Raw genomic sequence first — 18,990 nt, 5'->3', positions numbered from 1 at the left:
ATCCAGTTTTGGGCTCCACAATTCAAAAAGGATGTGGAGAAGCTTGAGAGAGTCCAGAGAAGAGCCACACACATGATCAGAGGTCAGGAAAACAGACCTTACAACGACAGGCTGAGAGCTATGGGGCTTTTTAGCCTGGAAAAGCACAGGCTTAGGGGTGATCTGATGGCTCCCTATAAGTTTCTTAGGGGTGACCACCAGTATCTGGGGGAACGTTTGTTCACCAGAGCGCCCCACGGGATGACGAGGTCAAACGGTTATAAGCTACTGCAAGACCGTTTCAGGCTGGACATAAGGAAGAATTTCTTCACTGTCTGAGCTCCCAAGTTCTGGAAGAGCCTGCCATCGGAGGTGGTTCAAGCACCTACACTGAACACCTTCAAGAGTAAATTGGGTGCTTATCTTGCTGGGATCATATGACCCCAGCTGACTTCCTGCCCTTTGGGCAGGGGGCTGGACTCAATGATCTTCCGAGGTCCCTTCCAGCCCTAATGTCTGTGAAATCTATGTAATTCTTTAAAATCTAGATTTTTTTTTTTTATAATGTAAAGTGGTTTTCTAAATGTATAATAGCCCAGGAGTTTTGTCTTGCACTGAGATTTCACCTACTTCTAATGGGTGAATTATGAGGATAAGTACAGTGACATATCCAACCACAACTTTCTCTTTTGTGTCCTTCTGTCCTAAGATGTCTTAATCACCTTATTTAAAATTCTTACCTGTAGTTATTGCACTCATGTAGGTGCTGTTATCAGTTTTTTACATATTCTTAATCTAGCTCTTCTCATGTCTATTTTGTAGTGCTATAGTAAACAAAAGAAGAAGTAGTTAAATGGTTAAATTAATGTCAATGTTGCTTTATCAGGATGGCTGCCTACATAAGTGTTGTCAGAAGTATTAAAAATGAAAGTATGTATGAAAAGCCAACCCTTTATATGTCTGTCAGGAGCATATAAGATCCAACCAGCACCCTGGCACACGTTACACTAAAGGTCAGACTAACCTGTTAACTGTGCCAGAAATAGTAACTCAGCCACACATTAAGGCGATTAATGGCATGACAACATGCGAAGCCAGCCATAAAAATATTTTGCAAAATGTGTAAAACATTTGTGGCTGGTTTCCATCGTTCCTTAAATTGAAAACATGGCAGGGTAGCCCTGCTATACAGTCAGCCAGCTGCATGGCAAGGCATGGTGTTTCCAGGCTACTGAGTGGAAGGGAGCTGATTAACTACGGCTCTCTGTAACTCAACATGGTGCTTGCCCTACCCGTCAGCTCCTGTTGGGACTGAGGAGCAAGGCATGTTCCAGTTCTAGGTCATAAGGGGCAGCGGTGCATGGCACATATAACATGGCAAGAGGTGTGATTGGTGGGATTGGGAATCGGATCCCATTGCACCTTTAAAAGAACATGTGCCAGGGGCCCAGGACAGAGCTGCACACACTGTTCTAGAATATGTGTTCAGCTGTCAGTGGTTCAGCTGTCTTGTGTTCAAGCTGTCAGTGGTGTCTGTACCTAATCCAGTGGCAGGTAGTAGCATGATGTGGCGTGTCTCCTTTCCTGCTGGCTCAGGAACAGATTTTTCTCGTTTCTATTTTAGAAATCTTAACTTCTTGAAGAGAGAGAGCTTCTTTTCTTTGTAGTTTGGAGGTTTACATCTTATTGAGCAACCTTACAAGTAAGTGTAACAGGGGACCCAAACCCTGTTACTTGGACACAAGGGAAGGGAAGACTCCATTGGCACACCTAGAGCTGGTGCCAAAGCAATCCCCAGGAAGGTGGGAGCTCTGGCAGATGGCCCCCAGGAGAGGACTGTGAGAAACATTTGTGAGGGGAGAGGCTGTTGAAGTGGCCGATCCAAGCAGAAGAAACCCAAACCGGGGAGCCAAGGGTTTCTCTCACTTTAAGGGGATTGAAAGGAGGCGGGACTCCGAAGCACATAAGCATCATCCCTGAGCCTGTGTGGGGAAAAGCATCATCTCCTTCAGGCTGCAAGGAGAAGAACTTCCACAAGGAAACAGACTGCAGGAAGTAGTGCCCAGCTAGTTTATGGGAGGTGAGTTCTGTGAAGGTGGTGTGTAGAGTATAGTTGTGCTAATATAGTTTTGAGTTTGAAACGTTTGGCTGGATTTTTGTTCTAGTCCTGGAGGGTCAAATGTGGCTATAGGGTTGGATTGGAGTTCACAAAGATGCTGCAAGGGCACCCAGTGGTAGAGCCCTTCCAGGGTTAGGGACCAGGTGCTGTGTATGGCAGGAGCCCCAAATATTTCAGTAAGATGCCAAACCAAGAGCAGCTTTGCCCCAGGGTTAGGGATGCAAGAGGGGTAGAGACAAGCTGTAAGACTGGACTGAGGGGCCCAGAGACCAGATACCCAGAGATGGCTGAGAGAGCCAAGTCCAAATCAGTGGGTCAAGACTAGAAACCTCCAGCCAGAGACTGGTAGAGCTAAAGCCAAGAGGGCTTTACTGTAATGTTACAATAATAGTAAATGTGCATTTAATTGAAAGTTTTCTCTTGGCTAATAGAATGAAGAGTGAATTTTATATTTTAAAAATCTGGTCTCAAACATGAATGTTGTAGTAGTGGGAGACTTACGGGAAAGTGTTTTACATTTTGTCAAGATAATGCTCAGGGTAAGCCATTAAAAGAAACAGCTTTCAGTTCTGTTTGTATTGGTGGTGAATCATTGGAATATTCAAGCCCTATTTTAATTCTCCAGCCATTAAAGAGAGTGCATAGCATAGACAACGCCAGTAAAATTCCAGCTTCTATAGATGAACTGAAAGACCTGCACCAAGCATGTTTTCAGATGAAATTATTAATCTGTTAACCTGTCAAAAGTAATTTCAAGAATATTGAAATTATAAACATGAAATGAAGTTATTTCAGGTAATGAGATTCAGATTTAATGTGTAGTTAGCACCTGGTCAGAAGTAACTCTTGAAAGGATGTTCTCCCCTCCCTCCCCCTTTTACTACAGTTACCCATTCCTGTCTTAACATAGTTTCTTTTTGTCCTACATTTTCTTAGGGCTTGCTCAGTCTGCAGTATCACAGTATGCACTAGAGCTGCTTCTCTTCTGCCCTACCTGATAGTCTGAGTTGTCTGCCAGCTGCAAAATACACCCGCATCAATGGTCCCGTCTTGTACCCTCCCACTCTAGGCATGCTCTCACATGTCTTACTCTCCTGTGCTAGAGCATAGGGAGCAAGCAAGGTAGAGCACTTCTGGTAGATCTCTGCATACATTTACTAGCAAATTGCCTGTCAAGAATGAACGGTGGGGTGAGGGGAGGCTGCGGCAGGCAGCGATAGAGACCTGTGTCTGGCCCCCTTCCTGCCTTGGGCTGGGGCTGTGGCCATGCCCACTCCCTGCCTCCGCACCCTTCCCTTTGGGTTGGGGCTGGGGCTGCTCCCTGCCACTTCAAGCCAGGGCCTTGGCCGCTCCTCCCTCCCCCCCACCACTTTGGCCCGGGGCCCACAACTATGGCAGCAGTTGTGGCTGCAGCGGGTCACAGTCACCAGTAACCACACCTCCATTTCCCACTCCCCTCCCTCCCCTGTTCCCTGCCACCTCCCCTCCCTGCTGGCTGTTGTTGTGGGGGCGGAGGTGGCCCCAGCCCCTGGCTCCAAGAAGCAGACCCAGGGGTCTCTGTCCCCCCATTCCATTCCCTCTGTTATGGCGGCACTCTGGTCCCCACCATCCCCCTCTGCCTCCAAGGAGCAAGGGAGGGAGGTGACGCTAGCCCCCTCATCTCCAGCCCCTTACTCCCCACTGTCATAGCAGTGCTCCATGGTCTGTTGCTGTCTCTGTAGAGCACTTTGATTGACTGCCAAGACACTCAGTCAGAGTTCAAATACAGTGATATGGACAGACAAATAGACAGACTAAGAGTTTTATAATATTAGAATATATATAAATGAAGGTAGCAAATTTAAGTGCAATTAGTAACTGCACAATAACTAATGTGTGGATGGGACCCAGCAGTAAATTTGCTACCAGGTGAGGCCAGCCCCAGGGCTAGTGGCTGGGAGCCTTTTCTGCTCCAGTGTTGGGCTAACTCTGTCTGGTAGCCCCTGGCTGTAGGCTATAAAAGCCTGCAGCCATTTTGTGCCCTGGGGTACGCATTGCAGGCAGCCTGAGGACAGTGCAGGCCCTCGGTGTGCACCCCTGAGCAGGCCACAGTTGAGCTATTCCTGCCTTCCTGAAGCCCTGTGTTTCTGTGTGGTACTCCACTTCCTTGTGGCTGCCAGGGCACTCCCGTCAGGCAGGTGGGTGCAGATCAGCTGCTGCAGGCTGCTGTAGCTCCTGGCCTGCCTGGCTAGCCTGCAGGCTGCTTCTGATAGCAGGGCAAGGGCCACCTGCCTGCTTTAGACCCTGAGCAGCCTGCCCTGTGCCTGCAGCTGCTGTGGGACATAGCCTCTGCTGCGCAACTACCAGTCCTGTACTGTGGCCCTGCCACGAGGACCAGCCAACAAGGTCATCACACCTCCAGAACAGGCTCCCTGGCAGTGGCCTTGCCCACACCAAACAGGTGGCCCACTTGAGCAGTGCCAGGGCCAAACAGGTGTTGGCAGGGAGGGCCGGGTGCATGCCAGTGTCGTGGCGCTACCAGTGGGGCTGTAGCTGGTGGAACAGTACCCTGAAGTGGCCCAGGTCATATGGAAGCCGTCCACCCACCGATCCCAGTTCTTCTGGACAAGGTGTTGCTACGGGTGCTGGTGGGCCTAGAAGCAATGGTGGCCTCAGCAGTGGCCTCTTGGGGCCCCTTTATCAGTGTTCCTGGTGCTGGCAGTTATGTGGCAATGGCGTTCCTGGGAGGGCACACTGCGAGCAGGCTGGCAGTGGCTGGTCATGGGAGAAGTAGGGTGGGGCAAGATGGCCATGGGAGCCATTGGTCAGTGTGGTGGGCCAGTAGGACAATCAAGGTGGCCAGCAGGAGCTGGGGACAGTGTTCCTTATTGCCAGGACTGGGGCAGCCATAATGCAGGGAGGCAGAGTGGGTACAGACAAAGATGCCATTGAGCTTCCCACGCTGCTTCTGAGCACAGGAAGTGGCTGCCCATAGTGCAAAGGGTAGGTGGCCTTTTAAAGAGAGCTGTCAGGTGCTTGCGGTTGCAGCCAGAGCCTGCAGCTCCCCCAGTAGCCGCAGGGGCACGCTGCAGCGGCCTGGCAGCAAATTTGCAGTCTAGTCTCTGCACGTGTAGACACCTAGCCAAAATTGCTTACTGCATAGTAAATCTAGACTCAAGTAAATGCCTGTGTAGATGTGCCCTGTATGAAAAGCTACTTCTCCATTTTCAGTTCTGACTTTGCCAAACTGCTTTTCTGTTCAGAGGACAAAAATTAGCTGCTTTGTGAATGCTCATTTTTAAGGAGAAAGCAACAGCAAGCAGAGAGGGTTTTTTTTCTTTCACATGAGAATGATAACTTAAATAGACCTGTTTTCCTGCTGCATATTGCAGGGATAAGGATCTTTCCTTTTAAATGATTGCAATTCCTTTTTCAGCAAATTCTTGAAATGCCCTTTCTCCTTTTGATTTATGAAGAGCCACTCCCAATGGCGTATTGAAATTCAGATTGCTCTGAGGGCCCCACAAAAACTCATTTTCTCCCCTCTCTCCCCACCAAAAAAAGTTGCATAATTCTATCACTTTGCATATGGCTTAGGGTTGTTTTCTAGATTGCATCTCCTGCTGACTGCTCTTAGGTTTCCTTACTTCCTTTTTTCAGATTTTGAAGTTTAAGTATTGTTTTCCCCTACCTATTTTCAGCCTTGGCTTTCTTCCTAGTGCAGCATATGTTATCTGCAGTAAACATGCGTAAAAACAGCGACAGACTACAAATTGAGCTGTTTTCTATAAACCATATGATTTGTTTATAATCAATATTGATAATTTTGCCAGGCATGATTTTTATCGGCATATGTTTTTGGACAACAGGCACCAGAAGTTAGCAGTATCTTTTGGCTGTTCTCTTCTCATCACATGCCCAGCTTCTTCCCTAGCGCCCCCCCCCCCTCAAACTCCATCCTCCTGGAAGTAAAATGTTGCCTGACTGCTACTAGCCTGGAAGTCAACAGCAAAATTCAGTTCTGGAGTATGACTTCAGCACATAGTCTCTCCCACACTTCTATTCCCTCTCTGAAAATTAAGGATAACAGACCCTTCCCTGAGGTGATGTGAGGGAAAATATATTAGATAGGGCAAGGGGCTCAGATATGTGGTAATAGAGGAATATAAAAATATTGTAGATCAGTATTTTTTATTATTTATTTATTTTAGTGGACAGCTATGGCACCCTGGGGCAATCTGGGAGTTGGGAATCATTGAACTTTATTGCAGATGATAGTAAAAAAGTCCTTATACTCCCACTTCCTGCATTCTCTTATCCCTCAGGTTCTATAGTTAGTGTGTGGTTGTACTATGATGGTCCAGTTGATACGCGAGAAATAAGTTTTGTTTGTTTGTTTTAGTGATATCTTTTATTGGACCAACTGTTTATATAGTTGTGAGAAAAGTTTAGACAACCTCTTGGGCACAGTGCCTTTCTTTAGGTCTAGGGAAGAAGCAAGCCCAGACCTAAAAAGGGCATGTTGTGCCCCAAAGCTTGTCTCACGCTTATCCCTTTGAGTTCAGGTGCTCTTTGTTTCAAAGAACACCCATTTTATAGGCTTATTGTTACCATTCAGAACACTTCTGCATTTACTGTAAAGTTTTTTGACTTTGCAGGTTGGTAACCTTTTATTCAAAGGTTGAGAGCGCCTTGTGCAGGTGTAGGCTGACTGGAGCATACAGTATTCCTGTAGAAACCAGTATTACAGTCTCTTGTGCAGTTTCTTCATTACTGTAGTACAGAAGTCTTGGCAAGAACTCTGCTAGTAATGATTGGACTAAAAAACGTAAAGGCTATTTTTCAGCCAAGAATAGCTGCAACTATTCCACTTATTGTTCATTAGTAAAGAAACATGATTAGATTGTAAGCTTTTCTGGGCAGGGGCCATTATCTTTCTACACATGTGTTCACCATTTTGTGTAATGGGGTGTAATTTTTTTACAAATGCCTCTGAGTGTTAATAGCAATGCAGATATTCATTAGTTATAATTGATAATCAGATTGAGCATGTGAAAATTGTCAAATGATTAATCAATGTAAAGCTTATTACAGACATGAGTTGGATTCTAACCAATGGTTTGTGACTGCTGTAATAGTATTTATTAATCAAAACATAAATTGCCTGCTAATCTTTTATAAACTGCTTACAAATTGAACCTTAATATTAATAGTAAGTGGCACTCTGTGCTTATTTGTCTCTGTACTCATACTAGAGATAGAGGGGGAAAGGCTAAGGTTAAAGTTTTTTGTGTTCTTCCCCCCACTCACCTTTTTATTTATTTATTTCCTCCACACAGTATACTCTTCGATGTGACATGCGACGTTCTCTGTTGGCTAAGGACCTAACTAAGGCTTGTGAATTCATTGTCCATTCACAGGTAAGTTGGCATTTTCACCTTGGCAGTTTTGCCCTGTGTAGTGCTACTTTGCACCAATCTTGTCGTGCAGTATTAAAACTTTTATGTTTTGTGCCACTTCATGAACAAGCATAACACAAGAGTTAGGAGTGTAGTCAGCCTCAAACTCATCTTTGTTCCCAAGTTAAAGGTATTAGAGGTTGCAGTCACTTTGAGGTATATTTATGCAACCTCTGTGCTTTAATTGTATTTAAAGGTGCCTTTTTACGTGGTACAGACATGGTTTAAATGCTGAACTCACTGTGTTGTGAGCTCCTCCCACTTTCCCATCCAATTCTTAGACTCATTCTACTGCTTGTTCACTTCATTTCCTAGCTATGTGCTGATCTAGTCAGTATCCGACTAGTAAAGTGGTGAACTGATTTCTTTTCCTTGGAAGTGTCAGGTCTCCAGAGCTCTGATTGCAAGTACTGAGAGCTTTGGGTGCTCACCATTTTAAAAAGATCACTTATCCTTTCTTTTACTTTAGATGCCTAATTAGAGATTCAAGTCCCTAGGTCTAAGTGTTGAGATAGGAGTGCATCAGCTTAGAAACAAGTGAGCAAATACATATGGACCACAAGACAAATGTCTCAAATAAGCTTTGTTTTCAGCCAGGTGTTTACAGATGGCAAGTCACTCCAAAAATGCCTGTTGTAACTTAATCCACAATCCTGCAATTAGCTGTACACACATGCCTGCTGCTTCTGGTTGGAATTCATTACATAACCTGGAGGAGGAGCTGCCTGTGGTTTCATCCTGTGAACTTTCATCAAAAGGAGTATCATTGTTATCACTGAAATGTAGAGATGTCCAGAGCATCTGTAATTGAATCAAGCTGTGCAAAATTAACAAAAATAAATTTCCTTCTCCAAAAGGTGCTAAAACATACTTAGCTCCCACAATGAGTTCTTTAACAGGATGTTAATAAGACATTAATACACTTAAATACTTTTCATTCCTGTTGTGATAAAAGTGAAAATAAATATAGTAGAACTTCATTAATGAGCGCAAGAAATTGCCCATCTCTCAGCAAGGATTTAATAGCAAGCTACTATGGCGAGGTCTCTTATTTCTAAGCTTTCGTTATTTTACAAAATATATTACACTACACTTACTGGTATATTATGGAGCATTATAAATAAGCCACAGTTGTCAAAATAATGAACGAATTATGAGCTGTATAGTATCCTTGCTTTATAGCCAGTTCCCAGTTCAGCACTCACTAGTTCATGATTCAATAAATTACCATGAGTATCCCAGTCAGAGTAAATTAATGAGGTTTTATTGTCCATATAATTCTCGGATTTACTGATGCACATTGTGCTGTTTCCCTCAACCTTATTTCTTGTGGCAGAATTTGTTGGACTATATTTCTCCATAAGTAAAAATGCTTTTTTAGCTAGCGCTTACCCATTTTGGAATTATGAGAAACTCCTATTAGGCTTAAGTAGTGGGGATTATTAAAACTAATTGCAAAGTTCAGGTTAGGTCTTTTGATGTCATTGTAGCCCTGTGACTCATCCGAGTCCCAGCTGCGCACAGCTGGGACCCTCAGCACTGAGTGACAGGTATCAGCAGTCCTGATGTTCATGATTTTCAGTGTAATATGAAATATGAATCAAGGCGAACAGTGACAAGACATCTCTTTTGCGGAAGAAGGGTAAAGGGGCTGCAGATGCTGAATTGTAATATGACCACTCTAAACTGTCCTCTCCCAGGAAAGTGCAAGGCTGCCATTTCAGGAAAACTGCAGGGACTTTTTGGTCACTTGAAACTCATTTTAGCATGTCTACCTGGTAAATTTTACTATGCTTGATGTCAGTTCTCTCAAGCGTGTCCAATGGAAGCAGTATAGCTGCATCTGCATGATACCCTGGATGGACCTGCTAATTGTTAGTGTTGCTCAGCAGCCATTTCCCAGCAGCCCCTGCCTGTGTTGCTGTGACCAGTTTCAATAGAGGTTTCCATGGAGACCGACCCCAGCAGCACTGGCAGGGTGGGGGGCTGGGTAGGGAGCTGCTCTGGGGCCAGGATTGGGATCTTGCAGCAGTGACCGCAAAAGCCAACTTGGTGGAATTCGTTATGCTAAACTCTGCTGTTAGAAGGCCATAATCTCACCTGGCAAAATCAATGAGGGTGCACCAAATTTAGTACCTATAGATCACTTCCAGTACCTGGCTTTTGGGGCCACAAGCTGTGGGGAGGGGAGTTAGAGAAAAAAAAGAATATATTGAGCATAGTAGAAGAAACGCATGATCAATCCATCCAATCTTTCGTAGCAACTAAGAATAAAAGAGCATGTATCATTTGACCCATAAAACTTTCTGTAATTTTAAATATTAAAACGTAAAATGAAAGAGACAAATTCTTAGCACACCCAGCTGTGTATCAGTAAGCTGTTGGTGTACTTGTCAGAAACCTTTGGGTTCTCAGTACAACCAGGGCTTGCACCAGTAACTGATGAACGCACATCTTGTTATGCTGTATTGCAGTAATGGATACTACAGCCCTGCTTGCATGGGATTCCATCAAATCATGGTTATTTTGTAATATCTGGGGATTTGTATCTAGATCATATCAAAATTCGGGTTCTAATTTATTGCACTTCATGAAATAAGGAATGCAGGAAATGCACATGTTCCTTGTTATGTAGAGAGCTTGGTGCAGTTCTGTTCAGCATCTTTCGCAATTACATGTTAGGCATTTAGGCTCTCTTAAACAATTGTGTGCAGTTGTTGTTTTCTTTTTAAGATTCTAAGTGTATAAGTAGTTTATGGTATGCGTGCTACTTTTTGTTATGCTGCAGCCTCAGAAAGGGAAGCTGATGCCAAGCCCAGTGGACTTCACGATTACACCTGAAACCTTACAGAATGTTAAAGAGGTAAGGCTTCTGTTTTATAATGTACTAGGTAGTTCTGAATGACTCTTATACCTCCAGTATGAGCTGGTGTGAGAAGAGAGGGAGCTGCTGTTACAGTGCTCTGTAACAAGTCATAGTTCTTTTCTTGTTTCTTCCCCCCTTTTTGCCTATTTGTGACTCCTGTTTCTGTAAGCAGCAGTTCAATGAAAGACAACTCCTTCTGTTGATTTATGTTTATGTATTTTAGCAGCTGAGGAGAAAAATATCTCTGGCTTTTATCTAGACAGGATAATATTAATCTGGTGGTAAAGGCACTGGAGTGGGATTTAGAGCTAGAAAAATGAGTTCAGGTCTCTTACCAGAGACCAAGTCCCTTGGAGTCTCTGCTGCCCTCCTCCCCCGTCAGTTCCCCATCTGTAACAGTGCAGGGGATATTAATACTTCCCTGCCTCACTGAGCTGTTAGGGTAGTTTCATTAACATCTCTCAGATGCTGAGATAATTGGAGGAAGGGGACTAGGGACTGGAGACACTGGAATATATAAATAATCAAATAGAACTTTTTTTTTTATTTGCAAAGATGAATTTACTCTGTGCTTGGGTATGAAATGCTCTTCTATTTTGAAAGTGGTACTGGCTTTGTCTTCAGGATTTCATGAAGAAGGTTGCTGCTGCTGCCAGTAAAAGTTGTCCAGCATCTTCTTTTAAGTTCACCCAGTTGATTATAACTTTACCAAGCTGTAACTTTGTGCTGAAATTGTTCATAGAAGGGGGCTTGCCAAAATAGATTACTCATTTCTGAGACCAAGACTGGGGAATAGGGTTGTGTGAGCATATGTGAATATTTTTCTGCTCCAGTTTTGGGTAAATGCTCAAATTTGTCCATATATGCATTAAAACATCCACAACAATGCAGTTTTTGTATGTCTTTAAACATTTTGTTCATAAAAACAGCTGCTTAATTTAGACCCTGAGCATGGCTACATGACTTTTAGCTGAGTAGGACTTTCCCTATACTTGCTCATTCTAGCAGTCAAGGAGTCATGAACTGGCTGGGTGTTGGAGGAAACAAATGGCAACAAGAAACTTAGGGGCAGGAACTTGAAGTTGTTGGGAGGTGGGACTAGAAGCCATTGAGGGTTTGGAATGGGAGTGGGGATAGAAGTGGTAGGTGAGTGTAGACGGGGGGGGGAGGGGGGGTGGAATGCAGTGTTGGGGGAAACCAGTAGAGGGTTGCTGGGCCAAAATGTCTGGAAGAGAAGATGGGAATATATGAAGCTGAAGAAGGTTGTGTTGACGGAACCAGTGGGTCTGTGACAATGAGCCCAATCTCTGGCAGAGCCTTGAATGAAACCCAGGCTTCTGGAGACTCTGCATTTGTCTGCTGTCAGCAAATAGCTGTGAAATCCACCAGCAGAATATGTTTCTCCCACATGCAGCTGAATTTGTTTTTCCTGGTTTTGTTTTTTTAGAAAACAAGAAAATTACTAAAGAGAGAATTACTTACCTTGGTAATTTTCATCTGTTCTTGCCATAAGGTGTCTTTGTCAAGCCAGCATTCTCTATGTTTATTTGATTAACTGTGTGGGTGTTTGTTTTCTTTTCTTTCTACCTCACCTTTAGAGAGCCTTGCTTCCAAAATTTCTCATCAGAGGTCATCTCAACTCTACTAACTGCATTGTTACGCAGCCATTGATGGGGGAACTGGTGGTGGAGAATGCAGAAGCAGCCATCAAAAGTATTGAATTGCAGTTAGTACGTGTAGAAACTTGTGGTAGGTTGCCTTGTAGACTAGCTTGAATAGGCTGCAATATTGATCTGAATACTTACTGTACTTTACTTTAAAATCCACATAGTACATTTTATAAAGAGCAGTTGAAGAAAAGATATTTGGAAGCATTATGTTTTGTAACTTGAAGGGATCACTTTTAAGAATTCATTTTCATAATCTAAACCAGGGCTGTCCAGCTTCTGAGTGACCAGGCCACACCAGCAAGGGGTTGCCTGCCTGCTCCACCACATTCACAGGTGCCCTGGCCTCACCCTCTGGGACAGGGGCAGGAAGTGGAGGCTGGACAGGGGAAGCCTGGAACCCCTGGCTGCTGCTTCAGCTTGAATTATTGGGAAGCAGTGCCTGGGTGGGAGCCTGGGGGTTGCATACAGCTGACAGGCTGCCATTTGGACAACCCTGACATGATGAACATTCTTAAACTGAAGTTTCTAAGGTTGAAGTTTGTGGGGTGAAGGGGAAGAATTTCTGCTATCTGGGAAAATGTGGAAAATTGTCCAGCGTTCAGATGTCTTGTAATCCTTCACCAGAATGCTTTCTGTTTTCTCCAGGTTGTGCAGAAGGTTATGCCAGAGATGCCACAGAGATTCAGAATATTCAAATCGCTGATGGTGATGTCTGCAGAGGCCTGCCTATTCCTGTATACATGGTATTCCCCAGGCTGTTCACGTGCCCTACTCTGGAAACAACAAACTTCAAAGTTGGTAAGTAGGGAGCTGTTCTTAAATATTTGTGCCTTCAGTGGCCTTTTCAAGCAAATGTTGGTTTCATTGTAATTTCCTCTGCTTAAGGAGGCCAAGATACAGATGACCGTCACTAGCCATAATGAGCCACAAATGAAGTTGCAGTAAGTTACCAGAGTACCATGAAGTGTACACAATTCACAGTTCTTATGGATAAAGAGGATTTAGGCCCCATTTTGTACTCTAAATGGCTTCACAATGGTATGGGCTAAGTCTTACCAGTCACATTCTTCATAGGACAGATTTTGATGCCAAATAATGTGTTTCAGGTGGGTCTAAATGCTGGCTCACTGCATGCACAAGTAGCAGGGAAATTGGGATAAAACTGGGGAGTGAGATGTTTCCTAGCTCCTCTCTTACACGTTGCCTAACCTAGTGAAGCTTTGATCAGCCTGGAGTCTCTTGATATGTGTCCATAACACAACAGATAAATGATAAATCCAAAGCAATTGCTGTAGGTGTCAGTGATTCACAATCACTGAACGTATTTCAAATATATATTGTTTCAAAGCAGATCTCTTCCCACCTAGCTCCCAAGAGCATGGGAGCTGTGAATCTCAACTGGAGTAGAACTGCCCCAGGCATCTTAAACTGATTTCTGTATTGATCTCAATATATAATATGTAGAGATATTTAAAATCCCCCTGCCTTCCTCATGCATTTAAATACATATTAAGCTCCTTTTTTAACTCAGCCAAGTTAAGTTTTCCCCTTTCTCAGAAATGTCTTACAGAATTACCTTGCACAGAGACTGTTTTATCCATTCTCACCTGTCCTCCCCCGTGATGCATCAGCAGCATTTGTTGCTTTGAGAGAGACTGCCCTGAGAGAAAGCTCGCTTACAGGTCTAAACACCACCACCACTGGTAAAGTGCAAGACATTCTTCAGTGTTGTGAACAGGAGACCTTTCCCAAAGGAAGCTTTTTCTCTTTAGAGGTCATCCAAAGGATTTAGATGCAAGTAATTGGTCATTTAATCTCACTCAGTTCTTTTATGCAGTATCAAATTGCCCAGTGACAGACAAATCCAGAATAGTAAAAACAGATTGAAAGAGTCTTATGAGATGGAACAGTTGAGCGCAGGAACTCACAGTGCCAGGCTGTCATTGATTATGCTGTACAATTTGAGGTAATTTAGAGCTCCTATGTCTTGTTTTTCTCCCCCCCCCCCAGAATTTGAAGTTAATATTGTTGTCCTCCTGCATGACGATCATCTCATCACAGAGAATTTTCCACTGAAGCTCTGCCGGATGTAAATTCTCTGAAGAGATTCACTTAAGGATTAACTGAGACAAGAGGAAATTCTGCAGAGATCAAATGGAATCCGGTTCACATCTTTAAACTGTGTTCTGACTGGAGGAGAAAATGTTTCCTCGTGGCACTTCTGACATCTGTCAGGAGGAGTCTGATTCTCTGTAAGCCTTACCTAACCCTTTGACAGTACTATTTGTGACTTCCTTTCAGCTCAGATTCATACCCAGGTACTGCTGTTTGAATTCAACAGTGTTACCCCTTTTCTTTTCCTGGCACCCATAAGGGATGCTTTTGCACATTCATAGGTGCATTGTACAGGAAGTTTCTCTGCTTATTTTACACTTTAGCACTTGTACTAAATGCTTAAATGTTTCCTTTTTAAGGATTCTTGCTAGTAAAGCTGCTGCTTGTATATTGATTCTGGGTGAAGAGAGAGACGCTTGGAGTCTTCTAAACATTCCATCATCTGGATGTGGGCAAAGTGAATGTTCATAAAATGTTTTGAGACCTAATAAATGGTGCTACAGAACTGCAAGATGGTGTTACAGGATGAGTATTCCACAAGGAGTACAAATCATGACAGGATCCAGTGAGGGCGAGTGGGATTAGGAAGTGAGGGTTAGTCTGGAAACTGCCTCAAAACTAACGGGCTCTACTGCTGTTTCACTCTAATTAGCTGGGTCACTTCTTTATGTAAGCTCCACTGCACAAAGAGGACCGTGCTATCAAAGAAAGTTCTGGTACAGTTTTGGAATAGAATTCTTGCCCTTGATTACCTATTTTATGTTTTATTTCCTGCCCTGATCCACCTGACTGCTTTATCTACATTGTAGTTTTGGTGCAGAATTATGACCTGTAATCGGCTGTCATGGGAACAGCCACATCAAATGAAAGCTGGTGCTATGCTTGGCTGCTACAATCAAAAGTAATTTCTTCCTGTGATTGGTTTTATTGCAAGGCAGAGAGAATACTGTGTGAAAGACTGAACGCATGTGCTTACACTTCAGCAACTGACATAGCTCCCTTTGGGTGCAATATGGCACATTATGGATACTTTAAACTCTTTAGGGGCAGAGTTTCCAGGTGCCCCCTGTTTTTTTATTGGAAGATTTAATGGTAAAGTTTTACTGAAAATGTCAAGACAACATTGTGTGGGGGCAGGGATCAGTGACTAGGAAAATTGCCTCATATATATATATATAAATATAATGGGGGGGAAGGGTTTGATGTGGGAGTTTAACAATTTTGATGGTGTTAAAAAGAATGAAAAGCAGCAACACGTGCTGCTTCTGAATGCAAATAAAGCTCCCAGGGGAGCAGGCTGTACTGCACACAACAAGAAAATTGGGTATCTAGTTGTTTCCTTCTTGAAGTATACATATTTTACAAAAACATCTAGTTTTACCCCTTCCTTCAACCAAAAGGAAAACACCAAAAGATGGGAAATTTTGACATGTGACAAAGTAAGCTGCTGCTTGAGAGAGCTTATTCATCTACCCTACTGTTTGCTTGTCTTCAAGACTAACATGGCTTACTGCCTCTGACAGCAAAACTGGCATTAACTCCTGTATTTTAGGAATAAACAACTGAAATTGTAAACACCTAATGTAACACTTTCAGAGTGGTATTGTGCTGATGCTGTAAAAGTTGTATCAACCTCCCCTTAGTAAGCCAGAGAGCACATTTGTGTGTGCTTAGGATATAGAAGAGGATCATTCTACAGTGCCATCTACTGCTGAAAGCCAGCATTGCCCTGTGAATTCACTAGTTAATGAAAATCTAAAAAAATGACTGTGAATCCTGCCTTCTCATTTAGGAATACTGGTACTGGTGTCCTGCTGGCTACAGTATAAGTAGCTGATCTGATGCTGACAGTATGCTACTACACCAGTTTGGATCATTTCTTTGTACTGCTTTTGTCCCCTCCAGGAGGCTGAGACACAAACTACAAAGATCACCATACTTATGTCAGGAGACTCATGCAGGAAAAGCAAGAGTATACCAAAAATTGTACCTGATTGCTACAACAAAAGCACATTTTCACGTTAACAGTATATCAATCTTATATTCGTATTCATCAATTTTCTAATCTCTAGATAATATGAGTGGTCTTCTACCCCTGCCCCCCCCACACACACACTTTTTTTTTTTTTTTTGTAATCTCAGGACCTTTGCTGAAAAGGAGATATTCCTCCAGAAACTGCCCTGTGTTTTAGTAGGAGTTGGAGAAGCACGATTAAACATAAAACATTCTGTATGTTGTCCTTAGTGTAAGAGCCTTAGAGCTGTTCAGACATTGGTTGGTGTTAGTGCTAGTTTGAGTTTGGAGTAGTTGCACCCTAAGACTAAAAACCTTCTCTGTCCTCCACTTGCACAACTGTGACTTGCCACTAGAGGAATCTAACTAGAAGCTGCAGCTGTGAGTTGCCACTACAGGCCTGGTGAAAACAGGACCAGCTTCTATCCCTGTTCTAGATGGGGTGTGAGAGGTGGGGGTGAGTTAATCGGATGGGGTGGGTCATGAAATGAGTGGTGGGAAGGAAGTGGGATGGGGGAAGGATGGACCCAGTTTCTGAAACTCAAAGGCTTAGCTCAAACTCATACCTGCTGGAGTCTGACAAAGTTCCTTCTACCTAGCAGCATTGTGCTAAGAAGTACATAGCTTCCATGTACTGACCCCCCCAGAGAGAGAAAGCCACAGCCCTACATTAGATGCCTAGGCTCCCTATACAGTTCTTGGGAAGAGTTAGGTGCCTCAGAGAGGGATTCAAACTAGCAAGTAAGCTGAGCAAGTAATTTGGAAATGCAAAGGACGAAGGTTTACTCGAACTCCCACTATTCTCCAGTGTTTACCTGAGTCTGGACCACTCTATACCAGTGGCAGGAGGTCCCAGCAAAGACAGACTGAGCATGTCCTGCCTGCCTGCCTCTGTAGGAACACTCCAGACCTGGAAATACCAGGGAGGTCGTTCCAGGCAATCCTACTTCTGCCAAAGTAGATTTTGAGCTGATCTTCACCAGGGGGATCTTGAGCGGTTGAAGTACAAGAGTTTGCTTTTGAGCAATTGATCTTTAGTAAGCAACAGAGTGACCGTGACAAACTCTTGGTCTGGAGTGCATTGGTAGGGCATGGTCAAACCTGTGGCCTCTAGGACCCAGTGCATGCCCTCTTAATCCACAGCCTGAAATCTTCTCCTCGGGGAGGTGACTATTCTTTGAAAGAGCTGAGCAGAACTTGGGGGGAGGGGAGAAATGTGGTGGTATCTTCCTCTTACAGGTTTGACAACTAAGTTACCATGCATCTCCCTCCTTCCAGGAGAGTGCCCTAGCCACCAGGGTGTAGGCTAAGCTCAAATGGGACATCTTTACCCATCCTGTTGAAGTTGTGTCCTTGTACAGAAAAGAATGCAAGATTCACAGGCCCCATAAGGGAATATAAGAGAGAACCTAGTGCAGCCTACTGGTTAAGGCACTCACCTGGCATGTGGGGAGTCCTTTGGACTCCTTTGCTTTACCCCCAGGACTTTTCTTCCTCCTATGTCAGAATTGTCTTAGAGAACCTTGGACAGTTTGCTAGTTTTGAGAACTTAAGTATTCCTAATACTTTAGTCATCGATAGCCACATCCAGGGATGTTTCCAGGCAAGTCTGGGAAATTATGCAGATTTCTTACTTTATAAAACAAAAATGGTGTTGCCTGTCAAGGGGTGGTATATTTTTTTTGTTTGTACAGCAAAGCAGAAAAGTAATTATAATATACATACATGTTTTTAAATTTAGGCTTGCCACTGAGTTGGTGTAAGTGCCTCTGATGACATCCCACAGAAAGAAAAGAATGAATTCAGTTCTCTTTCCTCCTACATTTCTCACATGGATTTCCGATGGACTAAATTGCCTTTTCAGGAAGTAACAAAATCTGAAATGTCGTGTGAGCTCAGAGAAATTATTTACAGTGACTCACCGAGAGCAGGACCCCATGGGTACAGATTTTCTGGCAGTTAGGTGATGCTGGGAGACTTGGCTGCTGTACTAACTTCTGTTGGCATAGACTGGAAACACTTCCAGGTGTGAGAGTTCCCTGAGTGGAATTTCAGATGCATGTCAGGAATCAGGAAGCAATGTTCTGGCAGAGGAGAGCTGCAGCTTCTTTCTTTGGAACTGGATGGGAGAAAAAGTCATTAAATAAAGAATAGTTAAAATGTTTGTAACAACCAGGTGGCTGCTAATGTGAGCTTTAACTTGCTAATAAATGCTAATGTGGCCTTTCTTGGAGAACATAGCCAGGCTGTGACCAAGTTTACTGGGAAGCAGTGAGGAAAGATTGGTCAAGACTTAAGTGAATGACCTCTGCACAATTTGTTAGTCACCTTGGGAGTTAGCAGCAGGAGAATTGCAGGAAGAAGAGCTGCACATGTGCTGCAGCACTGGAGCCCTGAGAAGGAAGAGGCAGCTGGATGTGGTGGTCAAGGAAACCAGCAGATGGGGAAATGGATCTTCAGAGAGACTGTCTTCCACTGGAGCATGGTGAATGGGTCTAAGTCCTGAGAAGAAACTTCTGTTAACAAATTCTAATAAACCCACTCTGGAATTGAAACCACTGCATGGCACCAGCCATTCTAGCTACTGAAATAGACTCATAGAAGAAGTCATAGAAGAATCATAGAAGTAGGGTCCGAAGGGACCTAATAGATCTTCAAGTCCGATCCCCTGCCAGGGCAGGAGAAAAAACTGGGCTCAAATGATCCCAGCTAGGTAGGCATCAAGCCTCTTAAAGACCCCCAGGGTAGGAGCCAGCACCACTTCCCTTGGAAGTTGGTTCCAGATCCTA

At 43.7% G+C, this 18,990-nt stretch overlaps 1 protein-coding gene across 3 annotated transcripts in view; it reads left to right on the top strand.

Annotated features, from left to right (window-relative positions):
• Positions 1 to 18,990, top strand: part of DSCR3 (DSCR3 arrestin fold containing) — a 48,791-nt gene that overhangs the window by 15,953 nt on the left and 13,848 nt on the right. For 2 of the 3 annotated variants that reach the window (XM_019528922.1, XM_019528924.1), the window contains exons 4-7: positions 7,417 to 7,497; positions 10,325 to 10,399; positions 12,001 to 12,151; positions 12,718 to 12,870. In XM_019528922.1, the coding sequence (XP_019384467.1) occupies positions 7,417 to 7,497; positions 10,325 to 10,399; positions 12,001 to 12,151; positions 12,718 to 12,870 (460 nt within the window). Of the gene's footprint in view, positions 1 to 7,416; positions 7,498 to 10,324; positions 10,400 to 12,000; positions 12,152 to 12,717; positions 12,871 to 14,082; positions 15,770 to 18,990 lie in introns of those variants that run through there. The other variant, XM_019528921.1, reaches the window with a different exon arrangement.

The sequence above is a fragment of the Crocodylus porosus genome, unplaced genomic scaffold (genome assembly GCF_001723895.1).
Source record: "Crocodylus porosus isolate Cpor-Errol unplaced genomic scaffold, CroPor_comp1, whole genome shotgun sequence".
NCBI classification, from domain to species: domain Eukaryota; kingdom Metazoa; phylum Chordata; order Crocodylia; family Crocodylidae; genus Crocodylus; species Crocodylus porosus.
The sequence above is the reverse complement of the archived record's forward strand: the minus strand, read 5'-3'. Positions and strand labels throughout refer to the sequence as shown.